This window comes from Martes martes (genome assembly GCF_963455335.1).
Source record: "Martes martes genome assembly, chromosome: 2".
NCBI lineage: Eukaryota > Metazoa > Chordata > Mammalia > Carnivora > Mustelidae > Martes > Martes martes.
Window position 1 is genome coordinate 56,062,093 of NC_137889.1, and position 26,336 is coordinate 56,088,428.

General features: G+C 51.8%; 1 protein-coding gene across 1 annotated transcript in view; it reads left to right on the forward strand.

Moving 5' to 3' along the window:
• Positions 1 to 306: 306 nt before the first annotated feature.
• Positions 307 to 26,336, forward strand: part of FAM167A (family with sequence similarity 167 member A) — a 44,531-nt gene continuing 18,501 nt past the window's right edge. Inside the window, exons 1-3 of the mRNA XM_080797604.1 lie at positions 307 to 457; positions 7,295 to 7,393; positions 19,978 to 20,782. Coding sequence (XP_080653730.1) covers positions 20,414 to 20,782 — 369 coding nt within the window. The 5' untranslated portion in view covers positions 307 to 457; positions 7,295 to 7,393; positions 19,978 to 20,413. The remainder of the gene's footprint in view (positions 458 to 7,294; positions 7,394 to 19,977; positions 20,783 to 26,336) is intronic.

The window sequence follows — 26,336 nt, forward strand, 5'->3', positions numbered from 1 at the left end:
CTAGGGTTTGGCAAATGTGTGTGATTTGCTTCTCCTTGTGGCTGGGCGGCGGCTCCGGTTCAGGTCCTGGCGGGAAAGAGCAACTATGGGGCTTTAGGACCCGGCTGCCCCTCTGCTGGACCCCTAGGTCCCCGGTCTCAGGTCTCGGGAGCAGCGGGCAGACAGTCTTGAATGAGAGGCTGGCGGAGACCGGACTGAAACCGCTCAGGGTGGAATAGCTCCGCCGTCGCCAGGCAACCGCCCTGACGCAACGCAAAAAAAAAAAAAAAAAAAAAAAAAAAGTCCCTTAAAAAAAAGAATAGTGCTGAGAATTCACGGGAGCAGAGAGAAAGGGAGGCAGAAGCCAGCTCAGCCCCGAGCCCGGGGCCAGAGGCTGCGGCGCCCGGAGCCCACGTCCCGAGAAGAAGCCTCGGAGCTCGGTGACTCCCTTGGAAAGGGCCTTGGAGCGCCTCGGAAGGTGGGTTCGCTACCGGGGCGAGACGTTCCCAGGACTGGGGTTGAAGCTGGGTGCCCCGCTGGGGGTGGTGCGGCTGTGGCCCAAAGGCGGCTTCAGGGGAGGGGGCTTGGGGTCGCAGGTCCCTAGAGCAGGCACAAGCGGAGAGCAGTCTGGCGGGGCGGGGCGGGGCGGGGCGGGGGGGGAGTGGCTGGCGAGCACAGATCCCAAAGCACCCTGGAGTGGACACCCTGCAACCCTCCCGCAGGAGAGCAGAGTCCTGCCTCACCGTCGCTGGGGGCTCACTTGTCTCATGGGGAATGGGACAGCCAGCTGGACTCTATCTCCCACATCCTTGCTGTCCCCTTCCATGGCTAAGATCTGGATGGAGATTTGGGGTACACTGAGAGGGAGGAGCCCTACTCAGTCCCTCCAGGTCTATTCCCAGACTGTTTGTCGTCTCTAAGCCCGCCCTATCCCCTCCAACCTACTTCAGGCACAGTGACATCAAGGTCCTGCCCCAAGGAAGCAATCCCTAACTCAGAAGAAGTGACCCAGGGCACTTGGGCCCTGGGTGTTCTGAAAGGCTGAGGCCAGTGTGATCAGAGGGAACTGCACAGCCCAAAGGGCCCCAGGGGAAGGAGCAGGTCAGCCTTGAGACTGCCCCCGGCCCATCCCAGGGTTCACTAAGAGAAGGCAGGAAGGTCTGTGGTCCTTGGCTTGGGCACAGGTGTCTCCCTCTACCAAGTCAGGTTGGATGTTCTGCTTTTAAAATAATCCCTTATCGTCTGTGTCTGGTTTTCCTTCTCTGTGGCATGTGGTTCCTCCTGAGAAGGTCCGGAAGGTAGGCTGATTCTAGGTTGGTGGGTCATGACCTCCTCTTAAACTCACAGGCACGTTCTCCCAGATTAAGTTGCCATCAACTCCCAGCCATTCCTGGTGAATCCCAGGTGGGATGAGCTCAGGCCACCATCAACAGCAGAATCCCCTAAGTGCCTAAGGGAGCCAGGGCTCCAAAGCAGCTTCCCTTCTGATGCCCCAGAGATGGTCCTGCCGCCCACCAGGCAAGGGGTGGAGAGGGGAGAGTGCTGGGCAAAGTCCAGGAAGAGCGAGGTGGCCATGGCGCCTCTAGCCCGACCACGACCGCTCATTTCTGCTAGTGTGTTTTTAAGAGGTTTGGCAGAATAGCCATGAGCTGTGCTTAGAGTGGATAAAGATGACAACTCTTTTCTAAGTACATTTACCGAGCAGGCACTGCTTGAGAACTCTTGTCATCCATTGGCCATTTTATTCTCGCAATAGCCCCTGGAGGGGACACTGTATTCCCGTTTTGCTGATGGGACTCCAAGAGACTAGGTAACTCTGTATGGCTCAGGTAGCTAGTGAAAGAGCAGGGAGAGTCAGCCTCATGTGCCTGACTCGTAAGACAGTGCTCTCAAAGGAAGACTGCTGTAGGAGATCCGAGGGAAGAGGTCCAGAGAGGGGGAGAAAACCAGTTGCACCCGGAGAACATGGGAGCTCTGTGGCAGGGCTTATCCTGTGTCTGGGGACTGTGCGTTACCATCCTGAGGGACCCCGTGCAGACAGGAAATCCACTTCTTGCGTCAGGAACCTGAAAGGCTCTGCAGTCGGACTGGCTCACTTCAACCACACTTGTCTCAAGTGTAAAGAAGGGCTCTCCCTCACTCCCTTCTCCTCCCTGCCCACCAGACGTCCCCCAACTTTTCAGGCACTTGTTTCTCTCTTGTCCTCCCAAATACATGCATGGATTTCCACAAGATGAATAGTCCCATTTCCGTATCTACCAGCTTGGCCTCCCTCCAAAACAAGACTCTGATGGGGAAGTAAATTAAGGCAGTGCCTAACTGTTTGCTGAGAGAGACCCACAGAACCCCAGGCCAAGGGGGGAGAAACTGCTTGTTAGGCTCCTCACACACTCGGGTGGTTTTCTCTAGGTAAATTTTGCTAGTGGAAAACTCCTGTGGTCCCACAAGAGCATCTGGAATTTTCAGACCCCTCTGGGAGCTATGCTGTAACTGGCTGTGGCTCTTTGCTTGACTGGGATGTTGAGCTGCTTGCAAAGCTGGAAGATGAATGATAAGCTGACCGGTTTGCTCCCTGGTTTATAGAATAAGGTTGAGGGAGTTCTTACTAATTGGAAATCTCCTAGGATTAGCCTGGATGGCTCTCAATACGCAAATGTACCCTGGGCCGTGGATTGGGGTGAGGAGAAAGGAAGGAAGAGGCAAATTCTGCAGCAGTGCTCGGGCTGACCTCGGGAGGTATGAGGTGGGGCTACAGAGAGGGTGGGAGCGGGGAGAATGAGATGGGAGGTGGGAAAGGGGTTGAGTCGGGAACTTGGCAATCAGCCTGTAGAGTTTGGGCTGCCCTAGAGGGTCGACTTGCCAACCTGAGTTTGGAAGGCTGCAAATGTCAGCTTTTCCATGGTTAGGACAGTTGCCCTGGTGCATGAAAGCCCAGAGCTTCCCCCCACATGCCCCCTTCCCCTGCCCCATTTCTCTCTGGAGAAGTGTGGGAGAGAAAGGAGAGGAAAGGAGAAGGAAGGTGGGCAAGAGGAGAGATTAGAGGCTTGCACTCCCCACACCATCTGCTTTCCTTCTGAATGCTCCCCGACCCCCTACCCCAACCACGGAACAGGCTCACCCAGGAACCAGGAAAAGCCCTTAGGGAAGGGAGTGCATAGGGCAGCAGCCCATCTCCCTGTGGGCACTGCCCAGTCCAGGAAAGGTTCTCATCCTTAGGGGTAGAGGAGTAATGAGCACTCTGGCATCAGGGGCCTCCTCCCCACAGGCCCCTGCCCAGCAGCCTTTACAGAGCCCTGGGAAGGGGCCAGGGTTCAGCTTATCCAGCGGTATAGCCTGAGCTCCATTTCTTCAAGATAATCTCTCCAGTATGGTCAGAAATCCACCCTCCACCCCGCCCCCCACACACCCAGAATCCGATCTAATTGTGGGAGCTAGTAATGAGTCCCAAAAGACTTCCTCATACGTCTTGTCCCTTGAGACCTCGAAACGATGGCCCAGCTCAGAGCTGGTTTTCCGGCTACATAATGGGCCCAGACAGTGACCTTCACTGTGGCCACAGTTTCAGGGCTTACTGAAGGCCGAGCAGCATTTCCTCATTCCAGGAAACCAACAGAGCCTCTGAGTGTGAGCTGAGCACTTCAGCCCCGGAGGCCAGCTGGGGAACTCTCAGGGCGATGAGCACCTGAGAGTTCTGGATCCTGGATCAGGTTCCTTGCCTGGGAGGCCTCTCAGGGCCCTGACTCTCCCCCTCCCTTCACCCCCACAATGTGAAAGGAAAGTGACACTACCTCCTTAGTCTGGTGAGCATTGACATATGCGGTGCCCTGGGGACACTGAGATTCTATGAACTGACTTAAGTCATAACTCTAGGGTTTGGCTGGGTTGTTTTTTGTTTATTTGTTGGATGGCAACCCCTGCAAGGAAGGTGAAGGTGAACCTCATTAGCAGGTTGGATGAAAGCAAGCCTCAGACCACATTGTGCCATATATGTAGACATTAAAAAAAAAAGATTTTATTTATTCATTTGAGAGAGAGAGAGAGCACAAGCAGGGGGAGCGGCAGAGATCGAGGGAGAAGCAGGCTCCCCACTGAGCTCAGAGCCTGACATGAGTTCAATCCCAGGACCTGGAGATTACAACCTGAGCTGAAGGCAGACGCTTAGCCGACTGAGCCAACCAGGCATTCCCCTATGTAGGCACTTTTTTAAAAAAATTAATTAATTTATTTTAATAAATATATAATGTATTTTTATCCCCAGGGGTACAGGTCTGTGAATCGCCAGGTTTACACATTTCACAGCACTCATCATAGCACATACCCTCCCCAATGTCCATATCCCCACCACCCTCTCCCGTCCCCCCTCCCCCCAGCAACCCTCAGTCTGTTTTTTGAGATTGAATCTTTTATGGTTTGTCTCCCTCCCAATCCCATCTTCTTTCATTTTTTCTTTTCCTACCTCCCCCCAACCCCCCCACATTGCATCTCCACTTCCTCATATCAAAGAGATCATATGATAGTTTAGACACTTTTTTTAAAAAAAGATTTTTATTTATTTCACAGATAGAGAGACAGTAAGAGAGGGAACACAAGCAGGGAGAGTGGGAGTAGGAGAAGCAGGCTCCCCGCCGAGCAGGGAGCCCGATGTGCGGCTCGATCCCAGGACCCTGGGATCATGACCTGAGCCAAAGGCAAACGCTTAATGACTAAGCCACCCAGGCGCCACTATAGACATTTTTTGAACAACTATTTGCAGACAGGCCCAGCAGGATTCATGCAGCTTGTTCTTTGGACTGGGTGAGGTCGCAGCCATCTGTCCCACTAGGTGTCCTGACCACGCCTCCCCTGAGAGCTCACTAGAGTCTTTCACCCTGCCTTTCCAGGTCAAGATGTCTCGAGTAATTTTCGCCAACTCACATATATTGAATACCTGTTTTCACCAAGGAGACTGCATTTCTAACATTTACTCTGTTAATTATCAAATGCCCGGTGCGGAGCAGAGGGAAGGACAGCCAGAGCACCTGCCAGAGTCCCCCTGGAGCGCAGACCCTCTGCCTGAGGCAGCGGGCCAGGAGGGGGGAGTCCCGATCACCATGCGCCCTTGTTGCAGCTAGCTTAATGAAACCACGCAGAAGGGTTTTAAGATCAGTTATAGACACCGTATGACAGGTAAGACAATGGTCTTGCCCTTAAGGAGTGTGGAGTCTGATCAGGGTTGCAGGATAGGAAAGACCATTCGAGCAGCTCAGAGTACTGAGCTGACAGGAAAGTGATGTTCCGAGCATTGTGGAGCACACAGACGTACGTGAGCTCACTTGAATGGTTTGGCAGCCGTTCCGCCCTTTGATAGGCCAAGGAGAGGCCCAGCCAAGTGTTGTCATGGATGCGAGGGGACAGTCCTACTAGTGACTAGTAGACTAGTCAGACTAGTGACTAGTGGCGTGACTAAGAATTCACGTACACTCTAGTTCATTGGGACCTTCCAAAGCTTTGAAGTAGGTTCCAGTATGAACCCCATTTCATGGATGGGGAACTTGAGGCCTAGAGGATCAAATCAATTACCCAACATGGTAGAATTAGTAAGTGTTGGGACTGGGCTATCAGCCCCTGTCCCCCAACACTCAGCCCTGCCCCATCCCTAACCTGCCCTATCTGTTTCTCCCACTACCGAGTCCTACCCTCTGTGAGGTATGAATTTGGAGTGGGGAGCAAAGTCACACATCCCACTTTCTGTTCTGCCAGAGCCACCTGTTCCCTCCAAAGCCCAGTGTGGCTGCTGTCCTGCCCTCGAGTTAGCTGCAGGCTAGACACTGCTAGGTAGCCTCAGTCCAGTCTGGAATCACCCCTGCCCCCCATCCCCAGCTCCCGAGGACGGGCCCTGCGCAAACACAGGGCAATGCTAAGGGCCCTTCAGTCCCTGGAGAGGTCCGCAAGCCCAGACGGAGTATGAAAGTGAAGTGATTTGCACAAGCCCAGAGCACACCATGAAACTTCTTAGGAAGTCCTTGCTAAACCATTAGGCTTTGGAACTTGTAACGCAGGGCAAAATAGAAAGCCTATCATCAAAACAAATTCCCATTTGAGCTGAACTTTGTTGATTCTGCTTATTTGAAGTTGAAGCCAATTATCCTGTGGATCTGGATACTCCTAAATCAGCCTTGTGTGAGGGCTGAGACATATTCCCGTCTGGAGACACTTCGGTGGGCCTCACCCCACAGGGGGACGACGGGCACCCCAGCGCCCTTAGTGGTGAAATGGCACCCTGAGTTTCAGTCAGCTGTGAAATGTTCCCTACTTTGATAGCCAGAGCACCCGCTTGAACTGTGTCCTACTTTGATCTCTGCAAATTGCTTTAAAGGCCACTTTGTGTCTGCTTTCTACCCCTTAATCCCCAGTGCCATGGCCTTTGGCCAGAAAAGTGCTGTGGTCACAGGCAGCAGTGGGCTGGAGCAGCAACGGGCTGCCTCAGCCCCCTCCTGGGCGTCTCTGCCTCCGTCAGCTCTCCCTGGTGGAGGCCCCCTGCTTCAGACTCTGAATTTCCCATGGCTCCTTCCCCCCGCCTCACTTCCCTGAGCCTCCCCCCTCTCTACCCCTCCCCACCAGAGGACTTGAGGATTCTCAGGCACCTTTCTCCCTGCTTGTCAGAGCAGAGCAGCCCTTTCCCAGGACCTCACAGCCTTGGAGGGGACACTGTGGCCTCGACCCCGGGGTGGCCCAGCAGGCCCCTCCCTGCAGCAGCCCTGTGCTTTCTTCTCTCCTTTCCCTGAGGCCATAAATTAGATCTGCAGATCTGAGGAACCCAGGAGCCCCGGGCCTCTCCCCACAGCAATAGGGAAGCACAAGTCTTTCTTGGTGATTTTCTGGGCAACTTCTTTCACTGGGCAAAATGACAGGAAAGGTTTCCACGTTCCCAGCCCTGTGTGTGGCAGGAGGCCTGTGTGTCTGCTCTGAGCTGCTGGGAGCAGAGCCCATCAATTATTCAGGATGGGCTGAGCACTTTGAATGTGCAAAGGTCTGAACGAGTGTTTTTTATAGAATCTTGCCTCACAGTATCCCAGTGAGGTGAAGCAAGGCTTCCCTGTATTCTAGACAGTACAACCTCAACATGGAGTCAGAAGAGGAATCCGAGCCCAGGCAACCCCACTAACAAAGCTGTGTGACCCCAGGCGAGTCTCGAGACATCTCTGGTTTGTGGTTTGTCTGTGGTTGAATTCTCAGGAAGGGCTCTCTGGCCCAGACCATAGTGTGTGGGGAAAAACTTGTGAACTTTCGTGTAGAGGTGATTTAAAAATCATTGTGATTGTTCTCATTATTCCAGGTATGGAAACAGAAGTTCTCAATGAGAAGTGGAGGTACAACCATTAGCACAGGACACCAGAAACCGAGCTTCACGGGGGGACCCCCCGGGGGAGTGTGGGTAAGTGGGTTCCTCTGCTGCCCTGCTCTCATAGCTCATGGACATGGCGACCACCCACTGCCTGCTATGGTCTAGACTCTGCGAGTGTCAAGGTGGAAGGAAGTGTGGAGGCCGCTGTGCCCAAACTGCGCATTTTGCAGGGGAGAAGCAAAAGCCCTGAGGGGGGAAATGAGTCACCTGGGTCGCTCCGGATGGGACAGGGTCTCTGGAGCTGACTCTCAGACTAGGGGCTCTTTTCTCTCCGACCCTGGGCTGGGTTTGTCCAAAATGGCTGTCTCCTTCCCATCTACCAGCGTCAGGGCTGGGACCCTGGCTGGGAGGCTGCCTGGGTGGCCTGGAGCAGGGAAGTTCAGGGGACTTAGGAACCCTGCACCCCCTGGGATCCCCAACTGGGCCTCAGCCCATCGGCTCATCCTCCCGTGCCTACAGCCTCAGGTCTGGGCATCCCATGCCCCTGGGACTGGCCTGGGAGCCACCAGGCCCCCAACAGCAACACCACAGTCAAAAGAAATCGGTTCTGTCTCCCCTACCAGGCACGTCACTCACATTCTAGGAAGTCATGTGACTTGTCCTGGGGGGGGGGTGTCATAGTCATGAATGGCAGAACTTTCCTGAGGCTCAGATCCCCTCACTTGCCAGGCCCTGCCCTGGGAGGCAGGCTCTAGCCTAGGAGAGAGGCCCTCATGCTGTTTGGCTCACCAGTATCAACAGAAGGGGGCATCAGTCTAGCTGTTTGGGTCTCATCCTCCTCAACTGCCCAGATCAATTTTATAGGAAAATGAAGTATTACCAAATGACTATTTAAATGGCATTATTTTCCCCTGGGATTCCTAAGAACCTGGGCTTTAAAACACTGAAACACTATAAAGCATGTGTTCCTGTTACTTTTCTACAAATGAGGCCAGTGGGGACATGGTCACAGTGGTGGAGTTGGGAAAATTTGGGCTCAGATGGTAGTTTCTTCACTTACCTGTGTATGATCTGTCAGGCAGGGGAACTCTAGATACTCTTCCTACCTCAGGGCCATTTCAAGGGTTCAACTAGACATTTGCACAGTGCCTGGCCCATGGTAGCCACTAGAAAATGGTTCTCTTCCCCTCTTCCTCTTGATTCTAGGAATTTGTATTTTTATTCCTGTATTTAGTCAGAGAGGAAATAGCCATTCATGTATTTCTTTTATTTATACCAAAAATAGGTGTTAAAATTGAACTGGTGGTACCAAACCAGCAGCCATAAGAAGTATGGGGAGGAATTGGAATCAGATTGTGCCTAGACAGATCCCACAGTCAGTACAGGGAGGTGACTCAGGCCCCTTTAATGACAGGGGACATAAGTGCAGCTTAAATTAGCTCAAGCAAAGGAGAGAATGTATTAGTGAATAGGTGTGGGAGTTTCTGTCTTTGGACAGAAACTTTGGTCCAATGGCTCTGAAGATGTTGACATGTCTCTGTCTCTGCCCCTCTTTTGGTTCTCCTCCCTAAAGTCTTATTCCTTCTTAGTGCAAATGAGTTTTCTCCATGAGGCTGAGAAAGATGCACCCTGGAATCTCCAGCTGAAAAGCCACCCTGTTTCTTCAAATGCCTGTATTTAAATCCCATGAACATATACAGACTGGCCTTGCATGGCCTTCTACCCATCCATTGGATGAGTAAGGGCTGGAATGAATGTCTTAGTCTGGGTCACATGAGCATCCCTGGGGGTGAGAGTGATGGGCAGGGAGCTAGGACTCACAGTCCCTTCCAAATACTGAAATGACACTGGGATAGGCCCCACAGAAGGGATGCTGAAGACATCCATCCACCTACAAGCTACATCACAATGTAACTCATGGGGCCCAAGGAGAGAAATGGCAAATACCTAGACTAGTTGGTGCAGAAAAGCGCTAAAAAATTTTTTGTTAGGGGAAGAAGCAATTGGTTGCATTCAGAAAGAACACAGAAGGTTCTAGAATGAGGTGGTGTTTGGCTCAAAGACTTGGTCATGTTCAAACATGAGGTTATGGGGCAAGGATAAGACATCAGGTTGAGGCCAGCCGCCCAAGCCACCCTGCTTCCCGGTTCAGACTCATTCTGACCTTGAAAGTGTTACCTATGACTTGCAGGAGGTCTTCTGTGGGACAGATTTGGTGGTTAACTACCCCAGCTGGAATGATGTGTTCGCTGATTCACAGCATCACCATCCCCAGCATTTATTGAGCACCTACTATTTGTAGGGCCTTGCATTTAGGACGCAAAAGGGAAAGCAATGCTCTTCCTATTGAGGAGCTAGCCATCTGATCAGGGAGGCAGGACACTCCCCAGCTCAAGGTCAAACAGGGGAATGTACGGGGAGCATGATGGAGGCCAGTGCGGGGTGGGGGTGGGGGATGCAAAGAATGACCTGGCTGGTGAGGTATCCTTGAGGACTTTTGCATGAAAACAACCCCTGGCTGAGCTTGAAAGCAGAGCTTTCATCTTTGTGAAGAGCTTTCATCTTTGTGAATGGCCCAGACAGGCCATTCATTCATTCAACAAGGTTACTGAGCACTTGCTGTGTTCTGAGTGCTAGGGTCACAGGAATGAGCAAGAGAACATCATTGCCCTCGTGAAGCTTACATTCTAGGGGGTGAAATGCACCATAAGCAAGTAAACAATTTAAGTAAACAAATGCAAGTAAACAAATTATATGTTGATATAACATCAGAGTTGTATGACGCATGATAACAGCTACGGATTAAAACGAAGAAGGATGGTCAGAGCCGTCTCCATGTGGAGGGAACAGACATGCATGAAGTGGGTGCCTGCGATCAGACAGAGGTCCACTGATGGAGCCGAGGCTTGAAGGCAGGCAGCAGCTTCGGACTCTTAGAGGACATGGCTGGATTCTCACAGTGGCTTGCTGCTGGGAGGAGGCATCTAGGCAGCAAATAGATGACCTCCAGGAAGTGGGAAGTGAAGGGTTTTTCTGCGGGGGCAGCATTCGGCCCCTGCAGGTGAGCTGTCCCCTGAGGGTTGTAGATCATGGGGGTGGGGGGGCAGGCATTTGAGGAAGATCCCATCGATGTGCACAACACTGGTACCATCCCCCTTCCCTTATTATCATCCCCCTCTGCACATCCAGAGCTCACATGCAACAGTATAAACACACACACACACACACACACACACACACACACACACACACACATAATGTCCCAGCACAGTTCACCCCCACCAGGGTCCAGTCTCTGCAACATGTCATTTCTCCATCATCTCAGGAGCTCCCTCCCATCACCAGCTCAGACCAAGACATGGAATAAAGATGAGCTATGTAGGTCCAAACCAGCGGGTGTCCCCTCCTGCTTCTGTCACCATGGCAACCTCTGACAGGAGAGAAAACCTGTTTTCTGGCAGCTCCTAAAAGCTCCCTGGCTCCTTTGGGCAGTTCTGTAGGGCACAGGGCTGTGTCCCCCAGCCTCTCAGCCCGGGTCATAGGCACTCCTGCCAATGGCCAGTGAAGAGCATGCACTAGAAATTCACAGCCTGCGTGGGCCACCGCCGGAGGTCAGGCCTGAAACACCAACTCTACCCCCAACCCTCCGTTTAAGATAAGCATGGGGGGTTACGATTAAACCCAGCTGGAAAAGCCTGCCTTGTCAGAGCTCTGCCTCCACGCCCCAGACCAACTGACCCCTCACCGGAAAAAAAAAAAAGAAAAAAAAGTTAGCTGCTTTAGAAAAGGAAAGAAAAAAATTCAGGTGTGAGTTGTTGTGACCTGAGCTGCCCTGAATTTAAGTTTATAAGATGCATGATGGTCTGCCAAGCCCTTTCCCTTCGCTCTCTCTTATCATCCTCTCTATAGCTCTGCAGGGTGGACACTGCAACAGCCGCACTTTCAAAATGGGGGCCCCTGTGATTCTCAGCTGGAGGGGCCCCATCTGCCTCTCAGGGGCGTGTGGAAATGTGGGGAGGGGAGAGTTTTTTTGGTTGGCATGCTGTTTTAGGACACTGCTGAGCCCTCAGGGATGGATTCTGTCTCCCCAGATGAATTATACATCCCCCTTCCCTTCCAGTCAGGGCTCTCAGTCTAATCAACAGGAAACAGTGTTGCTGAAAGGAGTTCACTGAATTAGCGGGTGGTAGAGACCCAAGGGAGAAAACAGGCAGAACCAAGGCAGCTCCAGAAAACAAAGAGTGGGACGCAAGACCCTGTGAATTAAATGGTTTGTCCGAGACAGACTCAGTGAGGTGCTAGGTTTTTACTCATGCAATGCCCCCAAAATACTTCTGACACCAGATGTGTGATTTTTCCACACCAAACAGCCCTCCAGTTTTCTGCGGGCACCAACTGGGTGTCCTACAATCTCCCTCAATTTGGACACCATTGAGCTAAGGACAGTGTCAGACCCCGGAAGGGAAGCGTTCATTCTCGCAGACTGTCTCTGCTTCCCACACCAACTACAAGTCCCGATTTTTACCCATACTTCTCACCTACTGGCTGTACATTGGGAATTGCCCACAACCCCTTCCTCCGAGTCACTAGTTTGATAGAATGGTTCACAAGACTCAGAGAAGCATTTACTTGCATTCACCTGCCAATTAAGGGGTACATAAGGCAACGTGGGAGGAAGGGGTGCAGAACTCACATGCCCTCTCCGGGTGTGTCGCCCTCCCAGAATTACTGTGTATGCACAAACCCAGAAGCATTCTGAACCCCTTCAGGTAGGGTTGTTATGGAGGCTCATTACATTGGCATGATTGATTAAATCATTACCTATTTGCCATTGACTGAATCTCCAGGCCTTTTCCACTTCCCAGGGCAGGGGCGGGGCTGAAAGTTCCAACTTTCTCATCACAGAGTGGGCTTTCCCTTTCCATGAGTCCCCTCATTAACAAAAACTCCGGTGCAGTTAAAAGGACACTCTTTTCACCTCTCTGGCTCTAGGAGTCTTTCAAGAACTAAGGACAAGGGCACCTGAGTGGCTGAGTCCATTAAGCGTCTGCCTTCAGCTCAGGTCATGGGATTGAGTCCCTCATTGGGCTCTCTGCTCGGCGGGGAGCCTGCTTCTTCCTCTGCCTCTCATCCCACTCCTGCTCTCTCTCTCTCTCTCACAAACAAGCAAATGAAATCTTAAAAGCAACAACAACAACAAAAATCTAAGGACTAATCCCAGACGTGACAACAAGAAATATTCTCATCGCTCCCTCATTCTCATGGCATCACTTAGGACATGCCAAGGGTTTCAGGAGTTCTGTATCAGAACTTGGGGATGGAAACCAAATATAATTCCTTGTTACATATCATGTCCTCCAACAGTCCCTTACAGCGATGACCAGGCTGAGATAATGCCCCCTCCCCTGTACTTCACATCTGCCTCCAAGGCCCATGTGACCATAAATGGATCCTAACCATTTAGCCTTCTGGGCCTCATGCACACCACATTTTTTAAAATAAATATTTTATTTATTTATTTGACAAAGAGAGAGAGAGAGAGAGATTACAAGTAGGGGGGAGGAGCAGCAGCAGAGGGAGAGGGAGAAGCAGGGTCTCCATCCCAGCATCCTGGAATCATGACCTGAGCTGGAGGCAGATGTTTAACTGACTGAGTCACCCATGCTCCCCACACCCCACATTCTGAGGCCTGGGCCTAAGCATCTGATTGGCTAAGCTCAAGTCCCGTGCTCTCACCTGGGTGTCAGGGCATGGGACAGCAAGGAGGGAGGATCTGATCCTCTCTGCTCAGAGGAGAGGTACCCAGCCTGTCGTCCAGCACAAGATGAAGAGCCCCCTGAAAGCAGTATATGATAAACAAACAGGACAAATACCCACAAATACCCACTGTGTTATTTTATATTCTTTGTCCAACACATGCTTATGTTGGTTATAAACGTCAGAAACACAGTTTCTCCCTGTGCTGAGCACGATGGCCCCCAGGAACCCCAGGTCAGCATGGAACATGGCTGGTTTCTGGATATTCTGGTACAGAAACCTAGGGGGACTCTGATTGGCCCAGCTGGGGTCATGTGACCACCTACTCAGGATAGAGAAGCCATGCCCATCTTGAAAGGGTTTCAGGGTTCTTGTCTCACTGAGTCAAAGAATGAGGCTCGCAGACACAAAAGGGTAAAGTGAAGTGAAAGTTTATTCAGTGAAGATGAAAACAGAAAGGAAAGAAAAAAAGCTCCCCAAAGTGAGAAGGGACTTGAATAGGGACCCCTGAGGGCTTTTATGGTCTCTCTTTTATAGAACACTGACCAGGGAACTTGAATCTTCTTGATGTCACCCCTGATAGCACCATGATTGCTTCTCCTTTGACTGTCTCATCTCTGCTGTTTAAGACAAACGAGGTGGCATGGTTATGTTCCCTTATCTCTGGTTCTGTTACGCCTCAGCATTTCTGGGATTTTTGGTGAGCCTGATCACCTAGCCCCCTGTCTCTCCTTACCTAGCCCCACCTGTCCCTTAATCAACAGGAAGCACACAGAGAAATGCTCTTTCCGGAAGAGGGAAAGGACGTGGGGTGCAAATTGCCTCACAACGCTGGACACAGAGGAGATCTTTCAGCTATACCTGTGATGCTGGATTGCCCTGAGTTCCCCCTCCCTGTCCTGGCACTTGAAGCAGGATGAGATTCTTCCTGTCTTCCAGCGCCTGACAGCCTGTGTCTGGGACTCTGAGGTTGGGGCAGGTCTCATGAGGATAGGTGGGGAGGGGACCAGGTGCCCTCTGCTTCTGTGAGCCTGTCCAGACTGGCTCACACTGAGGGAACACAGGCCACGGAGCATGGGGTGGGGGCCCAGGGGGGAATCTGTTCTGTTTGCTTGTTCATGCCACAGACATTTAGAGAGAGCAGCGTGGGGCTAAGTGCTGCATGTTCCAGGCTGCAAAGGCTGGTTCTCACCCTCATGAAGCTCAGAGTCTGGTAAATGAACCATCAGGAAAGTTCCTTGTAGCAGTGCTATGGCTCGAGAGGGCCAGTACGTCCAGTGGTTGAAGATCCAGCCCAGGGCTAGACGGCAGACGTGAAATCCCCGCTTTCTCATTCCTTACTTCTGCTCCTCATCCTCTCTGTGTCCCTCAGTCTCCTCATCTGTGTAATGGGTCAGTGATACTACTTGCCTTGTAGGGTTGTTGTGAGGATTCACGTGTTCGCACATGTAACGCTCCTAGAACAATGGCTGGCGTCGTCTGCTCCGAGTAAGCATTAGCTCATGTCGTTGTGATGAGATCATTGTTTCGCTGGTGTGCTCTCCTTGCATCCTGGGCACACGCAGCTGGGGTGAGTCAAGGAACACTTCCTGAAAAAGAAAACCCCTGAGAAATGATAGAGGGATAGAGGGAGGGAAGGGTGTTCCAGGCTGAGGGAACAGCTTGTGCAAAGCCCCGAGGGGTGAGAGAGAGTGCTACTCCGTGGGACAGGAGCTTTGAGGAAATTGCGTACTGTGGAGAAGATATGAAACAGTTCTCCGAAGAACCTCAGGCTGGGGGGAACAGGCATGAGCTTGGGGATCCAAACAGGGCAAGGGTGGCTTTTGAGTGTCTTAGAATGTGGAACAACAGGGAGTGAGTGCAGCCGGGGAACGGGCTCAGCCTACCTTCATCCTTGAGAGAGACAGAGACAGGGAGAGAAGGAGAGAACTTATCAGCAGCCCCTGCACCCTTTCCTGCCCATGAAGTCCATTTAGGAAGTGGGTTTGAAAGCTGTCCAAGTGAACAGATTAGATCATAATGACACAAGGGCCTAATTGGCCGGATGACTGAGCTGCACCCACCTGGCTTCTCCCGCAGCCCAAGAATTAGCTCATGGCTGGCATGGCCTCCTTCGCCGCAGCCACTGTGAGCTGGAGTGAGCCAGGAGCATGTTCGAGCAGCAGTTCTCCTGGGCAACGTAGGTCCCTGGGCTCTGGTTTGTCACTGCTACAAAAAGGTGGATGTGCCCCTGAGGCTTGTGTTCTGTTGCGGGAAATCTTATGTTCCCTGCCTGGGAACATAAGTTGTGTTGGCCTGCTTGGCAGGGCACGCCCGAGCCTGGTGGGATGAGGGTCTGACCCTGTTTTTCTGGGCTCCTGGTTGTGCCAACGTGCTTTGGCTTTCCTCCCCAGGCTGTCTGCCTTTGCAAGGCTCAGAGTGAGAGAAAATGTGTTCCCCAGTGGCAGGAAGGACTTAGATTAGATATAAAGCAAAACCCCTGCTCAGGTATCAGAGGGCTCTTCCTCCCAGTGCCCGTGTTCCCAGGTCCCTGGTTTGTCCAAAGGAGAGGGAAGTCCCTACCACCCTTTCAGACCAGGAAGCCGTCCAGGGCTGGCATCTGCTCCCCTGCACCCAGTGGAGTACCCACTAAGTGCCCACATCCCTGCGGTGACCTGAATCAGTGACATTCCAGCTCAGCTCCTAGCAGCCTAGCTGGAGGGGGCAGGAACAGCCCCCCAGCAGCTCTCGGGCTCCAGGGCATCCAGAGGGGCAGCTATCCCCGGGATGCTGTCAAAGGACCAGAAGACCAGACAAAGAATCCTGTTTGAGCAAATCTTCACCACGTGCATGTGCTGGGGGCCGTGGGAAGCAGTCTGGGGCTCAGTCCCTCCCTGCTATGGGTGGCCACACACGTCAAGGGGCAAGTCCCTGACTCAGGCCACCCCATACCCACACATGCCTTGATGCGATAATAATCCTCAGGTGGGTTCAAAGGTTGCAGAGAGGTTTCACGTACCAGATTCCAGCCGATCCTCATAGCATCGTCATGAGACGGGTTGAGGTAGGAAGCCTCCTTGTACAGAGGAGGACATGGAGGTCCCAGCAATGGGGTTTTGGGGAGCACACCTGGGGCCAGGGCTGAGGCGTTCCGCCCCCCTGCCTTTGCTCTTATCGTGTGGATAACACACTGTCAAAGCCGGTCACTGCCGGGGCCCTGAGCTGGGAATGGGGGTGTTTAGAATAGGAGCAGGGAGGAAGGGAGTGGGGATAGAAGAGTGGTGTTTTCCTAAACTGGGCTTTTTTTCTCTTTCCCATGGCAGACCTGCTAGTCACCACTGTATGATGAAACTCGGAGAGGGACAGCTGAACTTCTGGGGGGATCTGAGCTCCCAGGGAAGGATGCTGGGTGCACGGAGTGGCTCGGGCCACCTAGCAGGTCTGGGATGAATGGGACGACTGCCCCGTGCTGCACAGAGTGGGCTATCTGGTCACATGACAGATGTAGCACGGATAGGTTTCATCATCTTAAGAATAATAGTTTTAAAGTATCCTGTTGTCTAGGACTTACCATAGAACAGGCACCGTGGGAAGGGCCGGATATTTGTTACTTCAATCCTTGAAATGGCCCATGAAGCCCAGGGCCTGCTTCATGAGCAAGGGACCCGGGCAGGCCCGCTGGGTCCCGTGCTTGGGTATATGCGCTGCGGTTGCTATCTTGAAATTCCTAAATACTTTTCCACAGTGAGCGCTGCATTTTCATTTGCACCGAGCCCAGCAGATTATGTAGACGAGCCCGGTTATCCCTGCTTCTTAGAAGAGGACAGAAGCATGGAGTGGTCGAGAAGCGACAGGTCCCAGATCACAGAACCAGGCATCCTCGGGCGTCTAACCCCAAAGCCCATGCCCTCTGGAGTGGACAGAGAGGCCCGCCACAGTCTGAAGACTGTGCCCAAGTCTGGCTCCTAGCCCCGTCTGTGGTCAGGGGTGACTCACTCCACCCCTCCCAACCTCGATTTTCTCCTTTGTGAAATGAGGTGATCCCACCTGCTCCTCAGGGGCCACTGGGAGGCTTGAGTGAGAGGATGCGTCCAAGGGTTCTTTCACACACTCCCTAAGCTCAGCGGATCAAAGGCTCATCATTAGCTGACTCAACCATGCACTGGCGCTTCTGGTAATGCCTCCAAGTCCTTCTGACACCGTCTTCACAGGGTTTCTCGGGATTGCTTTAGAAACCACCAATTAAAATAAACTCCCCTACCCTTGGAGGCAGCCTCCAAAAGTCATGGAGTCATAGCTCTTTCCCACTCCCAAGGGAAGACCCTCCCCTGACAGGTTCTCCCTCCCACCACAGCTGCCCCTGACTTCTGCAGGGAGAGAATGAGGGCGACTTCTGGTCCGTGTCATCTGCTCAGGCAACTGCGGTGTGGAGAGAGAGAGCACTGCTTACCTTCTGTCTGCCCTTAGATCCTCTCCCAAAAGCTTCCCTGGAAACCATCAGAGCTGTCCGGTGGAAAGAAGTCCTGTAAGGTAGAGCTGCCCCGAGGCACACTCAAAACACATTCTGGCAGCTCAGCAAAGAGGCAGCTGGTGCCAGGGAGGGGCTGCTAATAGGTCTTTAGATTCGGAGAGATTCTGAGAAAGCTGTGTGACCTTGAGAGGTGCAGAAAGCTCCTCAGGAAAATACCCTGCATTGGCAAAGCATGCTACACCTGCAGAAAGCACGTACAAACCTTAGTTCTGCCAATCCCCCAAACCTAGGAGATTGATGTTATCACCCCCATTTTATAGGCTAGGAAACTGAGGCCCAGCAAGCCTGACAGCACCTGCAGCTTGGCCCTCTGACCCCTAGTCTAGGGTTTCTAGCTCCAGACCAGGGGTTCTCAGCCCTGGCTGCTCCCTCACACCACCTGGGGAGCTTTAAATACCTGCTGATGGTTGAGCGCCCCCCCCAACATTAATGGAATCTGAACCCCTGGGAGTGGAGCCTGGGAATCCATTTTTGTGGAAGTTCCTCTGGGGATTCCCATCTGGGTGGCTGGAGGTGAGAACTAGGCTTCTCCGCGATTCGTTGGGGTAGAATATTCCCCCTCATTCCTCAGGGATACCTCCAGACGGGCCAGGCTCAGAGCATGGGGAGGACAGCCAGATATCCCTTGGTCAGATCATGTGACAAGGCAGGGATTGTGAAAACAGTCCAAAAAGACAGCAAGTTCTGTCCTCCTCCTCTTCCTCCTCTTCCTCATCCTCTTTCTTCCTCTTTAAGATTTATTTGTTTATTAGAGAGAGAGAGAGAGGGAATGAGCACAGTCAGGTACAGAGGGAGAAGCAGGCTTGGGAGCCCAACATGGTGCTGGGTCCCAGGACTCTCTGAGCCAAAGTCAGACATCTAACTGATGGAGCCACCCACGTGCTCCCAAATTTTATTTATTTATTTGAATGACAGAGAAAGGAGAGGGAGAGAGCATGAGCAGGAGCAGAGGGAAAGAGAGAGAACTAGACTCACCACTGAGCAAGGAGCCCAATGCAGGGCTCTATCCCAGGACCCTGAGATCATGACCTGAGCAGAAGGCAGAGGCTTAACAGGCTGAGCCACCCGGTCTGCTCTTCTTGAACATCTCCATCACTAGGTGGGAGGAAAGCCCCAGAGCTTCCCTGGAGGCTGAGTCTGTTTTTATTTTGCTCCCTCTGAACTCTCTGCCTCTTCCTATGCCATCCCCCAACACCGCATGTCCAGTTCTCATCACCCAAACAAGTAATCAGAACTCTTAGTTTTAGTTTTTCTCCTTCCAGAGATCATTTTATTCCCACAGAAGTCAATAAAAATCTGTCCCTTCCCCTCCTTTTCCACTCCAGCAGTGTGCCCTCCAGACTACAAATACCTTGTTGTTGTTGTTGTTGTTGTTTTCCATGTAAGCTTTATCTTGGACATCGTTCCATATGAGTTCATTCTTTTTCGGCATGCCCTTAGCACACATTTTTAAAGATCAGCCTGAGAACCAAGGACTTCTCTCCTTGGTCCGAGCCAAATGTCCTCTACTCTGATGTACCCATCTCCAGTTGCCTGGACCCTGTGGGTGCAGGGATGCCGCTGGGAGGCTGGAGTCTCTTACTCAGACTCGGAGCTCTTCTCTACACTGTGCTCAGACCACCTCCCCGGAGATGGGAAGGCCAGATCAGATCAGAGAGCCACAGCCCTTGTCCACGAGGCGCTGGAGTGCGGGAATTTTAGGTAAATGTGAGAACCATCTTTCTAGAAGGGTGGTGAGTCATAGTCCTCACTGTGTTTAACAATCCTCCTTGAGGGAGGTTGGCTCTTCCCAAAGTGGTTGCAGGTTTATTTGCTTCCTCCTTGGAAGAGGTGAGGTAAGGTGTTGTCTTTGGAGGAAGAAGCTGAGGGTGTGCAGGAGGACCTGGAGGAGCCAGTGCCTGAGGACAGGGGCTGTGGTGGACGGGGCGGGGCGGGGTCAGCGTCCCTGGACCCCAGGGCACAACTGTGTCTGCCTGGGGACCCACAGGACACTGTTGCTCCGAGGAGGGACCTGATCCCTCAGAATCAGACAACCCATTCTTGTCCTTGCTAATCGCCAGGAGCTCTCGGGTGAGTCACCCAACCTGTCAGAGCCTCAGGTTCCTGGCGTGTAAAATGGGGGCAGAGAGAAGTAACTACAGACCCGCCTTGAGGACTGAATGAGATAATGGAGGTGGAATCATGTTGTCAGTGGTGGAATGCTGTACAGAGCATTGATGTGTTATTAACTTCTGTGCGTTGAGTTAAGGCTTAAAATTGCCTCACTTCTCGTCCTGAGGGAGCCATCAGCAGCCCTGTCACCTAACCTCTCTGAGCCTCAGTTTCCCCTCCTGAGGAGCTCAGGAATGTGGCGGGCCTCCTGCCAGGGGAGGGATTAGTACTGACTTCATTTGCATCCTTCCTGCAGGGCCTCCAACCAGCCAGCCAGCAGCTTCTCACCACCTGCCCTGGCCCGTGAGGAGGGAGCTCAGTCCTGCTTCCCCGCCAGTCTCAGATCTGCCTGCACCTCCAGGACTGATAGATCTTCTTGGCAAATCTGCCCCCAAAGATTCTTGCTGACGCTTGTTTGTTCCTGCCTTTTGTGAAACATGGCACCCGCAGGACTCCAGGAAGAATCTTAAATCCTGAACTTCCACAGTTGCTCTGGAGGGCACCCGGTGTGGCTCATCCACGGCCGGCCCCTGTCAGCTCCGGGAGCTGCTCACATCCCAGCGATGTGCTCAGGAGCCCTGACCCCAGCCGGATGAGAGCATTCCTGAGTGGGACCCAACCTTGCCACCCACCAAGATTCCCACACCACCTCCCGCCGCCTCCCATGTCTGGCCGCCCCAGCAGACTCTAGAATGTCTGTGCCTCAGATCCAAGTAGAAGAAGTGGTAGGTGGGGAAGACGAGCCGGCAGGAGCAGCCCTGCCTCCGGATGACCACCTCCGGAGCCTGAAGGCCCTCACTGAGAAACTGAGGCTGGAGACCCGAAGGCCCTCCTACTTGGAATGGCAGGCCAGGCTGGAAGAGCAGATATGGCCCTTCCCGAGGCCAGCTGCTGAGCAGGGGGAGTGTGGGGAGGAGGACCCCTCATCCCCGAGGAGAGAGCCAAGGCGGCATTCCCCACCTAACGGGAGTGCCCCCCAGGACGCTGGGCCCCAGCCCACCGGCAAGCTGGAAGGCTTTGAAAGTATCGACGAGGCTATAGCCTGGCTCAGGAAGGAACTGGTAAGTGGCTGCCCCTCTAAGCAACCCTGGAAAAGATGCCTCTCTGCCTCTCTCTGTCTCTCTCCCTCTCTCTCCTCTGTGTCTCTCTCCCTCTCTCTCCTCTGTGTCTCTCTACCTCTCTCTGTTCTCTCCCTCTCTCTCTGCTGTGTCTCTATCTCTCTGTCTCTCCCCATCTCTATGCCTCCCAACTGCACGTCTGTCATTTTCCTGCTAAATCCAGGGTAGACCTCATACTGCCCGGTGACATGAGATCCACATGCCAGCCAGCCAGCCCCGAGTCCTCTAGTCACAGGTACTTATGGAGGGACTGTGTTTAAGGAGCTGCCCAGAAGGTGGCATGGGTGATCGGGCCCGAAAGCTTTGGGCTGGGTCTCGGAGGCTGAGTGGGAGTCTGGCCACAAGTCAGGACCTGGTTGTAGGGGGATGCATTCGAGGGAATGACCATGAGCAACAGGTATCCCTGGGGAGTAGGGAGCAGTAGCTTGACCTTTTCTCTGCCCAGAGGACAGCAGGCTCCCACCATGGGCATTTCTCAGCATGTGAGAAAGGGAACAGGTGTTCAGAACTCTGTGCCCATAGCCCAGAGGAGAATCACTGGTTCCAGGCTTGATGGCTTCTTGGCAAAGCTGGGCACAATGCTCATGCTCGCCATGACCTCAACTCCTGCCCCTCCCCATCACCTGTGGCCCAGGTCACACCTGCCTAGTCGGGCCTCTCTAGCCACAGGTGAGCCAGCAAGCCAAGTGCCTTCGAGAGCCACTTGTAACTCCTGTGTCATCAGAGTAGGCAGAGGTCTCCCTGGTTTGTTCTGCAAAACCTCGAAAAATAAATCCCCTTTGGGGCCTGGAATTCCTCAAAGGTTGAAATAAATCATTGGGGCACAGGAGAGGAGAGGTTCAGGGACTCAGGTGCCCCATCCATTGGAAGTCTTTTTTTGTTTTAATGTTTAATCTTTCATTGGAACTGCTTCCCCAAACACCATTCCACCATGCCTGTCTTTAGTAACTGGAGTGTCAGGTGGCTTGCATAGCAAATGGGGCACCTGTGGCTTCACACTGCATCTCTGGACACCCCACTGCCCCTGAGTGCTCCTGGGGACTTCAGGAGGTGAGTTGAGAGGGACACGCCCAGGCGGGGCTCTTTAAAGCTGCTCTTTAAACTCCTGAGGCTGAACTGCTTTAGTTGGTTTTCACAAAGAGAACAAAAATATCCCCATCAATCGAGGATTCTGTTACTTGGCTCTGGATCCATTTGAGGTTTTATTGCTCCTGGGAGTGGAGGCATTTGCTTTTTTAAAAAAATTTATTTATTTATTTTAATAAACATATAATGTATTTTTATCCCCAGGGGTACAGGAATCGCCAGGTTTACACATTTCACAGCACTCATCATAGCACATACCCTCCCCAATGTCCATATCCCCACCACCCTCTCCCGTCCCCCCTCCCCCCAGCAACCCTCAGTCTGGTTTTTTTTGATTGAGTCTTTTATGGTTTGTCTCCCTCCCAATCCCATCTTCTTTCATTTTGAAATAAATTAGCATTCCCTGTGGGCCCCCTTTGGGGTAGAGAGTAGAGAAGGTATTCCCTGTGCGTAAACCAGGAGGGAGTTCTCTAGAGCTTGTCCTCCTCATCCTCTACATGAGAGAGGGGTCTCCCAATCCCAGCTGCATATTAGTCACCTGGGAAACCTTGAAATGTCCCAGAACCAAGATGCACCTCAGATCTATCAAATGAATATTTGATAGACCCTGGGTGGGTCCCAGGCATCCGTAGGTTTTAAAGATCACCCCACCCCGACTTCTACCCACAGCCCCAATGCTTCCAAACAATGCAGCCTAGGTTGAAAAGCATTGCTATAGTTCTGCAGCCTGTGCCCCTTTTCTTGCCCAGCCACTGCAAGCCAAGCTGCATGAGTGCCTCAGCCAGACTACATGCTGAGGGAAAGCAGATGGGCCAGGTCAAGGACAACCATTGGTAATGGAGAGAGCAATGCTACGTAGGTAAAGAGAGGAGGGCTAATTGTCAGGGCTAACTTGGCTGCCAAAGCCTGGCTGAAGTAAATACAGGGAATATCAGCATTAATAATGCTTTATATTTGCATGATATTTTTTTTTAAGATTTTATTTATCTATTTGAGAGAGAGAATGAGAGAGGGAGAGAATGAGAGGGGAGGGGTCAGAGGGAGAAGCAGACTCCCCACAGAGCAGGGAGCCCGATGCGGGACTAGATCCTGGGACTCCAGAATCATGACCTGAGCTGAAGGCAGTTGCTTAATCAACTGAGCTACCCAGGCACCCTGCATGATATTTTCTTATTTTTCATATACGGTGTAGTTGTTTTTTCCTGTTTTTATTTACATTGTCCGGTTAGTTAACCGTGTAATATTAGTTTCAGGTGTACAATATAGTGATTCAACACTTCCGGGCATCAGCTGGTGCCCTCCTTAATCCCCATCACCTATTTCCCCTACCTCCTAACCCTCCCACTTACACCCCCCCCCATTTCCCCCACCCCTCCACCCCCTCCCCTCTGGTGACCATCACTGTGTTCTCTGTAGCTGAGGGTCTGTTTCTTGGTTTGCCTCTCACTCTTCTTTTTTCCCCTTAGTTGGTTTCTTTCTTTCTTTCTTTCTTTCTTTGGCAGAGAACACAGGTAGGCAGAGAGGCAGGCAGAGACAGAGGGGGAAGCAGGCTCCCAGGGCTCGATCCCAGGACCCTGAGATCATGACCTGAGCCAAAACCAGAGGCTTTAACCCACTGAGCCACCCAGGCACCCCTTAGCTGGTTCAGTTCTTAAATTCCATGTATGAGCAAAATCATATGGTATTTATCTTTCTCTGACTGACTTATTTCACTTAGTAGTATATTCTCTAGTTCCATTCATGTCGTTGCAAATGACAGGATTTCATTCTTTTTGTGGCTGAATAACACTCCATCGTGTGTACACCACATCTCCTTTGTCCATTCATCAGTCGATGGACACGTGGGCCACTTCCACATGTAACTATTGTAGATAACACTGCTGTAAACATCAGGGTGCTTGTATCCCTTCCAATTGGCGTTTTTGTATTCTTTGGGCAAATACCTAGTAGTGCAATTGCTGGATAGTAGGGTAGTTCTATTTTTAACTTAAAAAAAAAAGATTTTATTTATTTAAGATTTATTTAGGAGATGGAGTAGGGGGGCAGGGACAAGCAAACTCCATGCTGAGCGTGAAGCCCAATGTGGGGCTCAGTCTCCTGACCCTGAGATCATGACCTGAGCTGAAACCAAGTCAGAGGGTTTAGCCAGCTGAGCCACCCAGGAGCCCCTCTATTTTTAACTTTTTGAGGAAACTCCAAACTGTTTTCCAGAGTGGCAGTGCCGGTTCATTTGTATGGTATTTACCATCCTTCCCACCATTTCTCTGTGCTACCAGGTTTGGGTAATAATAGTAATAGTAATAATAATAATAATAATAATAACACCGAGATTTGTCACTAATTGTTGTGTGCCACACACTTCACATGCGTAACTTACCTCTTTTGATTGTCATGTCACTTTCCTGTCAACCACATTTTATAGAGGAGAAAACCAAGGCTCAGACAGGAACGTAGCAATAAGTGAGAGTCAAAATTTGAACTCTGATCCATCTGGTTGTGTTGCCCATGCTCTTCTCAGCCAACATACTATGTAGTATCTTCCAAAGGCAATGGATTTTGCTGGGTGATTCCTAAAAATGTACATTCACAGATGCCAGCAGTCACCAGAATGCATGGGCGTGGGGGCCAAGGGAGAAGTAAGACTGCATAACAATCCCAGTCCTCACACCATTATTTCTTGGTCTTACATTAGACCTGTGTGATTGCTGTAATTGTCTCCATGTTACAGATGAGAAAAGTGAGGCTCATAGAAGTCAGAGGTCCTGCCTAGGACTATATGACTAGTAAGTGCCAGAGGCAAAGCTTGAACTCAGCCTTCTCCATTGAGGGTAGAGGGCTATGAGGAGAGACACAGGAGAGCCAGCCCTCCCACAGAGGGCCCAGCTGGGCATGCTGAATGAGCAACCACAGGGGCAGATCTGCGCTCCAGAAATCACTCAGGAACACTTCTTGGAGCAGTGACTCCCAAACTAATGTGCATACAGATCACCTGGCTCTCCCATTAAAATGAAGATTATGATCCATGATTCCAAATTTCCAACAAGCTCTAAGGGAATGCTATGCTGCAGGTCCACAGACCACACTTTGAGAAGTTAGGACTGAAAAGCAGGCAGGACTGGAGCCAGGGGACCAGCGAGAGACCACAGAAGGAAGCCCCAGGGATACCCAGGCCTACACCCTGACATAAGCCGTTGCCTGATCTTCCCTTTCGGCTCAGGGCTCAGTCCATAAATGGGCCTCTGGGAAGGAAGTCCCAGCATCCCACACTGAGTTGTCCAAGACCGAGATTCCATCAGAGATTGTATGTCTGAGGTCAAAAGCAGCTCAAATGCAGACTGGCAGGCAGGCAGGCCCACTTGAATGTGCACTTCTGCCCACTTCCACTTTGGGGATTAAATAGTAACAGGCAACTCGTAAAATCCTCAGACTGGTTGGAAAAAACGGAGTTTGACATCCGCACAGCAAACGGATTCTCACATTTTGAGAATTGCAGTCAAAACATTTAACTTCAAGTCATTTGTTTTCCTAATTTGTCATCTGACAACTCACTGCTGATGGCATTAAAAATTAACCATTTTATTGGGGCCGGTTAAGCAGCTGCCTTCGGCTCAGGTCAGGATCCCAGGGTCTTGGGATTGAGCCCCAAGTCTTGGGGCTCCCTGCTCAGCGGGGAGTCTGCTTCTCCCTCTCCTTCTGCCCCTCCCACTCATGCTCTCACGCTCTCTCTCACTCTCTCAAATAAACAAAATCTTTTTTTTTTTTTTAATTAACCTGTTTTTCTAACCTGGTGAAAGTAGTTTCAAATAACCTTTGTTTTATTTTAAGCCCAGAGTTATGTTTTCTTTATAGCTGGGCAGGCTCACTCCACCAGTATGTCAGGCTCATAGGCAAATTTGTCTTTTTTCTTTCATGTGGCTAAAGGTAGCAGATTAAAAATCTGTAATTCAGACAATCATGTGGCTGCTTTCCCTCCAGGAAGCCAAACCCTCCCTTTGTTGGAAGTTTTGGCCCCGGAGTAGGTTGCGCCCAGCAATGACTCTGATTACCCCAGGGCTGTCCCAGGCACTGCTAATAAAACCAGGGAGGCTTTTGTTGTCCTTCTTGACCCTTTCAGGGGCAGGCCACGCTGGGTCCGGACAGACGGGCGAGTCCACCCCCTGTCTTCTACGAGGCCAGCTCAAAGGCAGAGAGTGACTGCCTGGATCTCATTTCCAACCCAAGAAAGGATCCCAAGAGCTCCCTCGGGGATTCACTCTCCCTCTCTGCTCTCACCTAAGGGAAAACGACAAGTCACTCCTGACACGCTCCAGGGACCTGTAAGCAGGGTAGACTTTTCCTCCCAGTCTCATGTATTGACGGATACGAGGAAGGTGGAGATTCTCAAACACTGTCGGCATTACTCCTCCAAGCT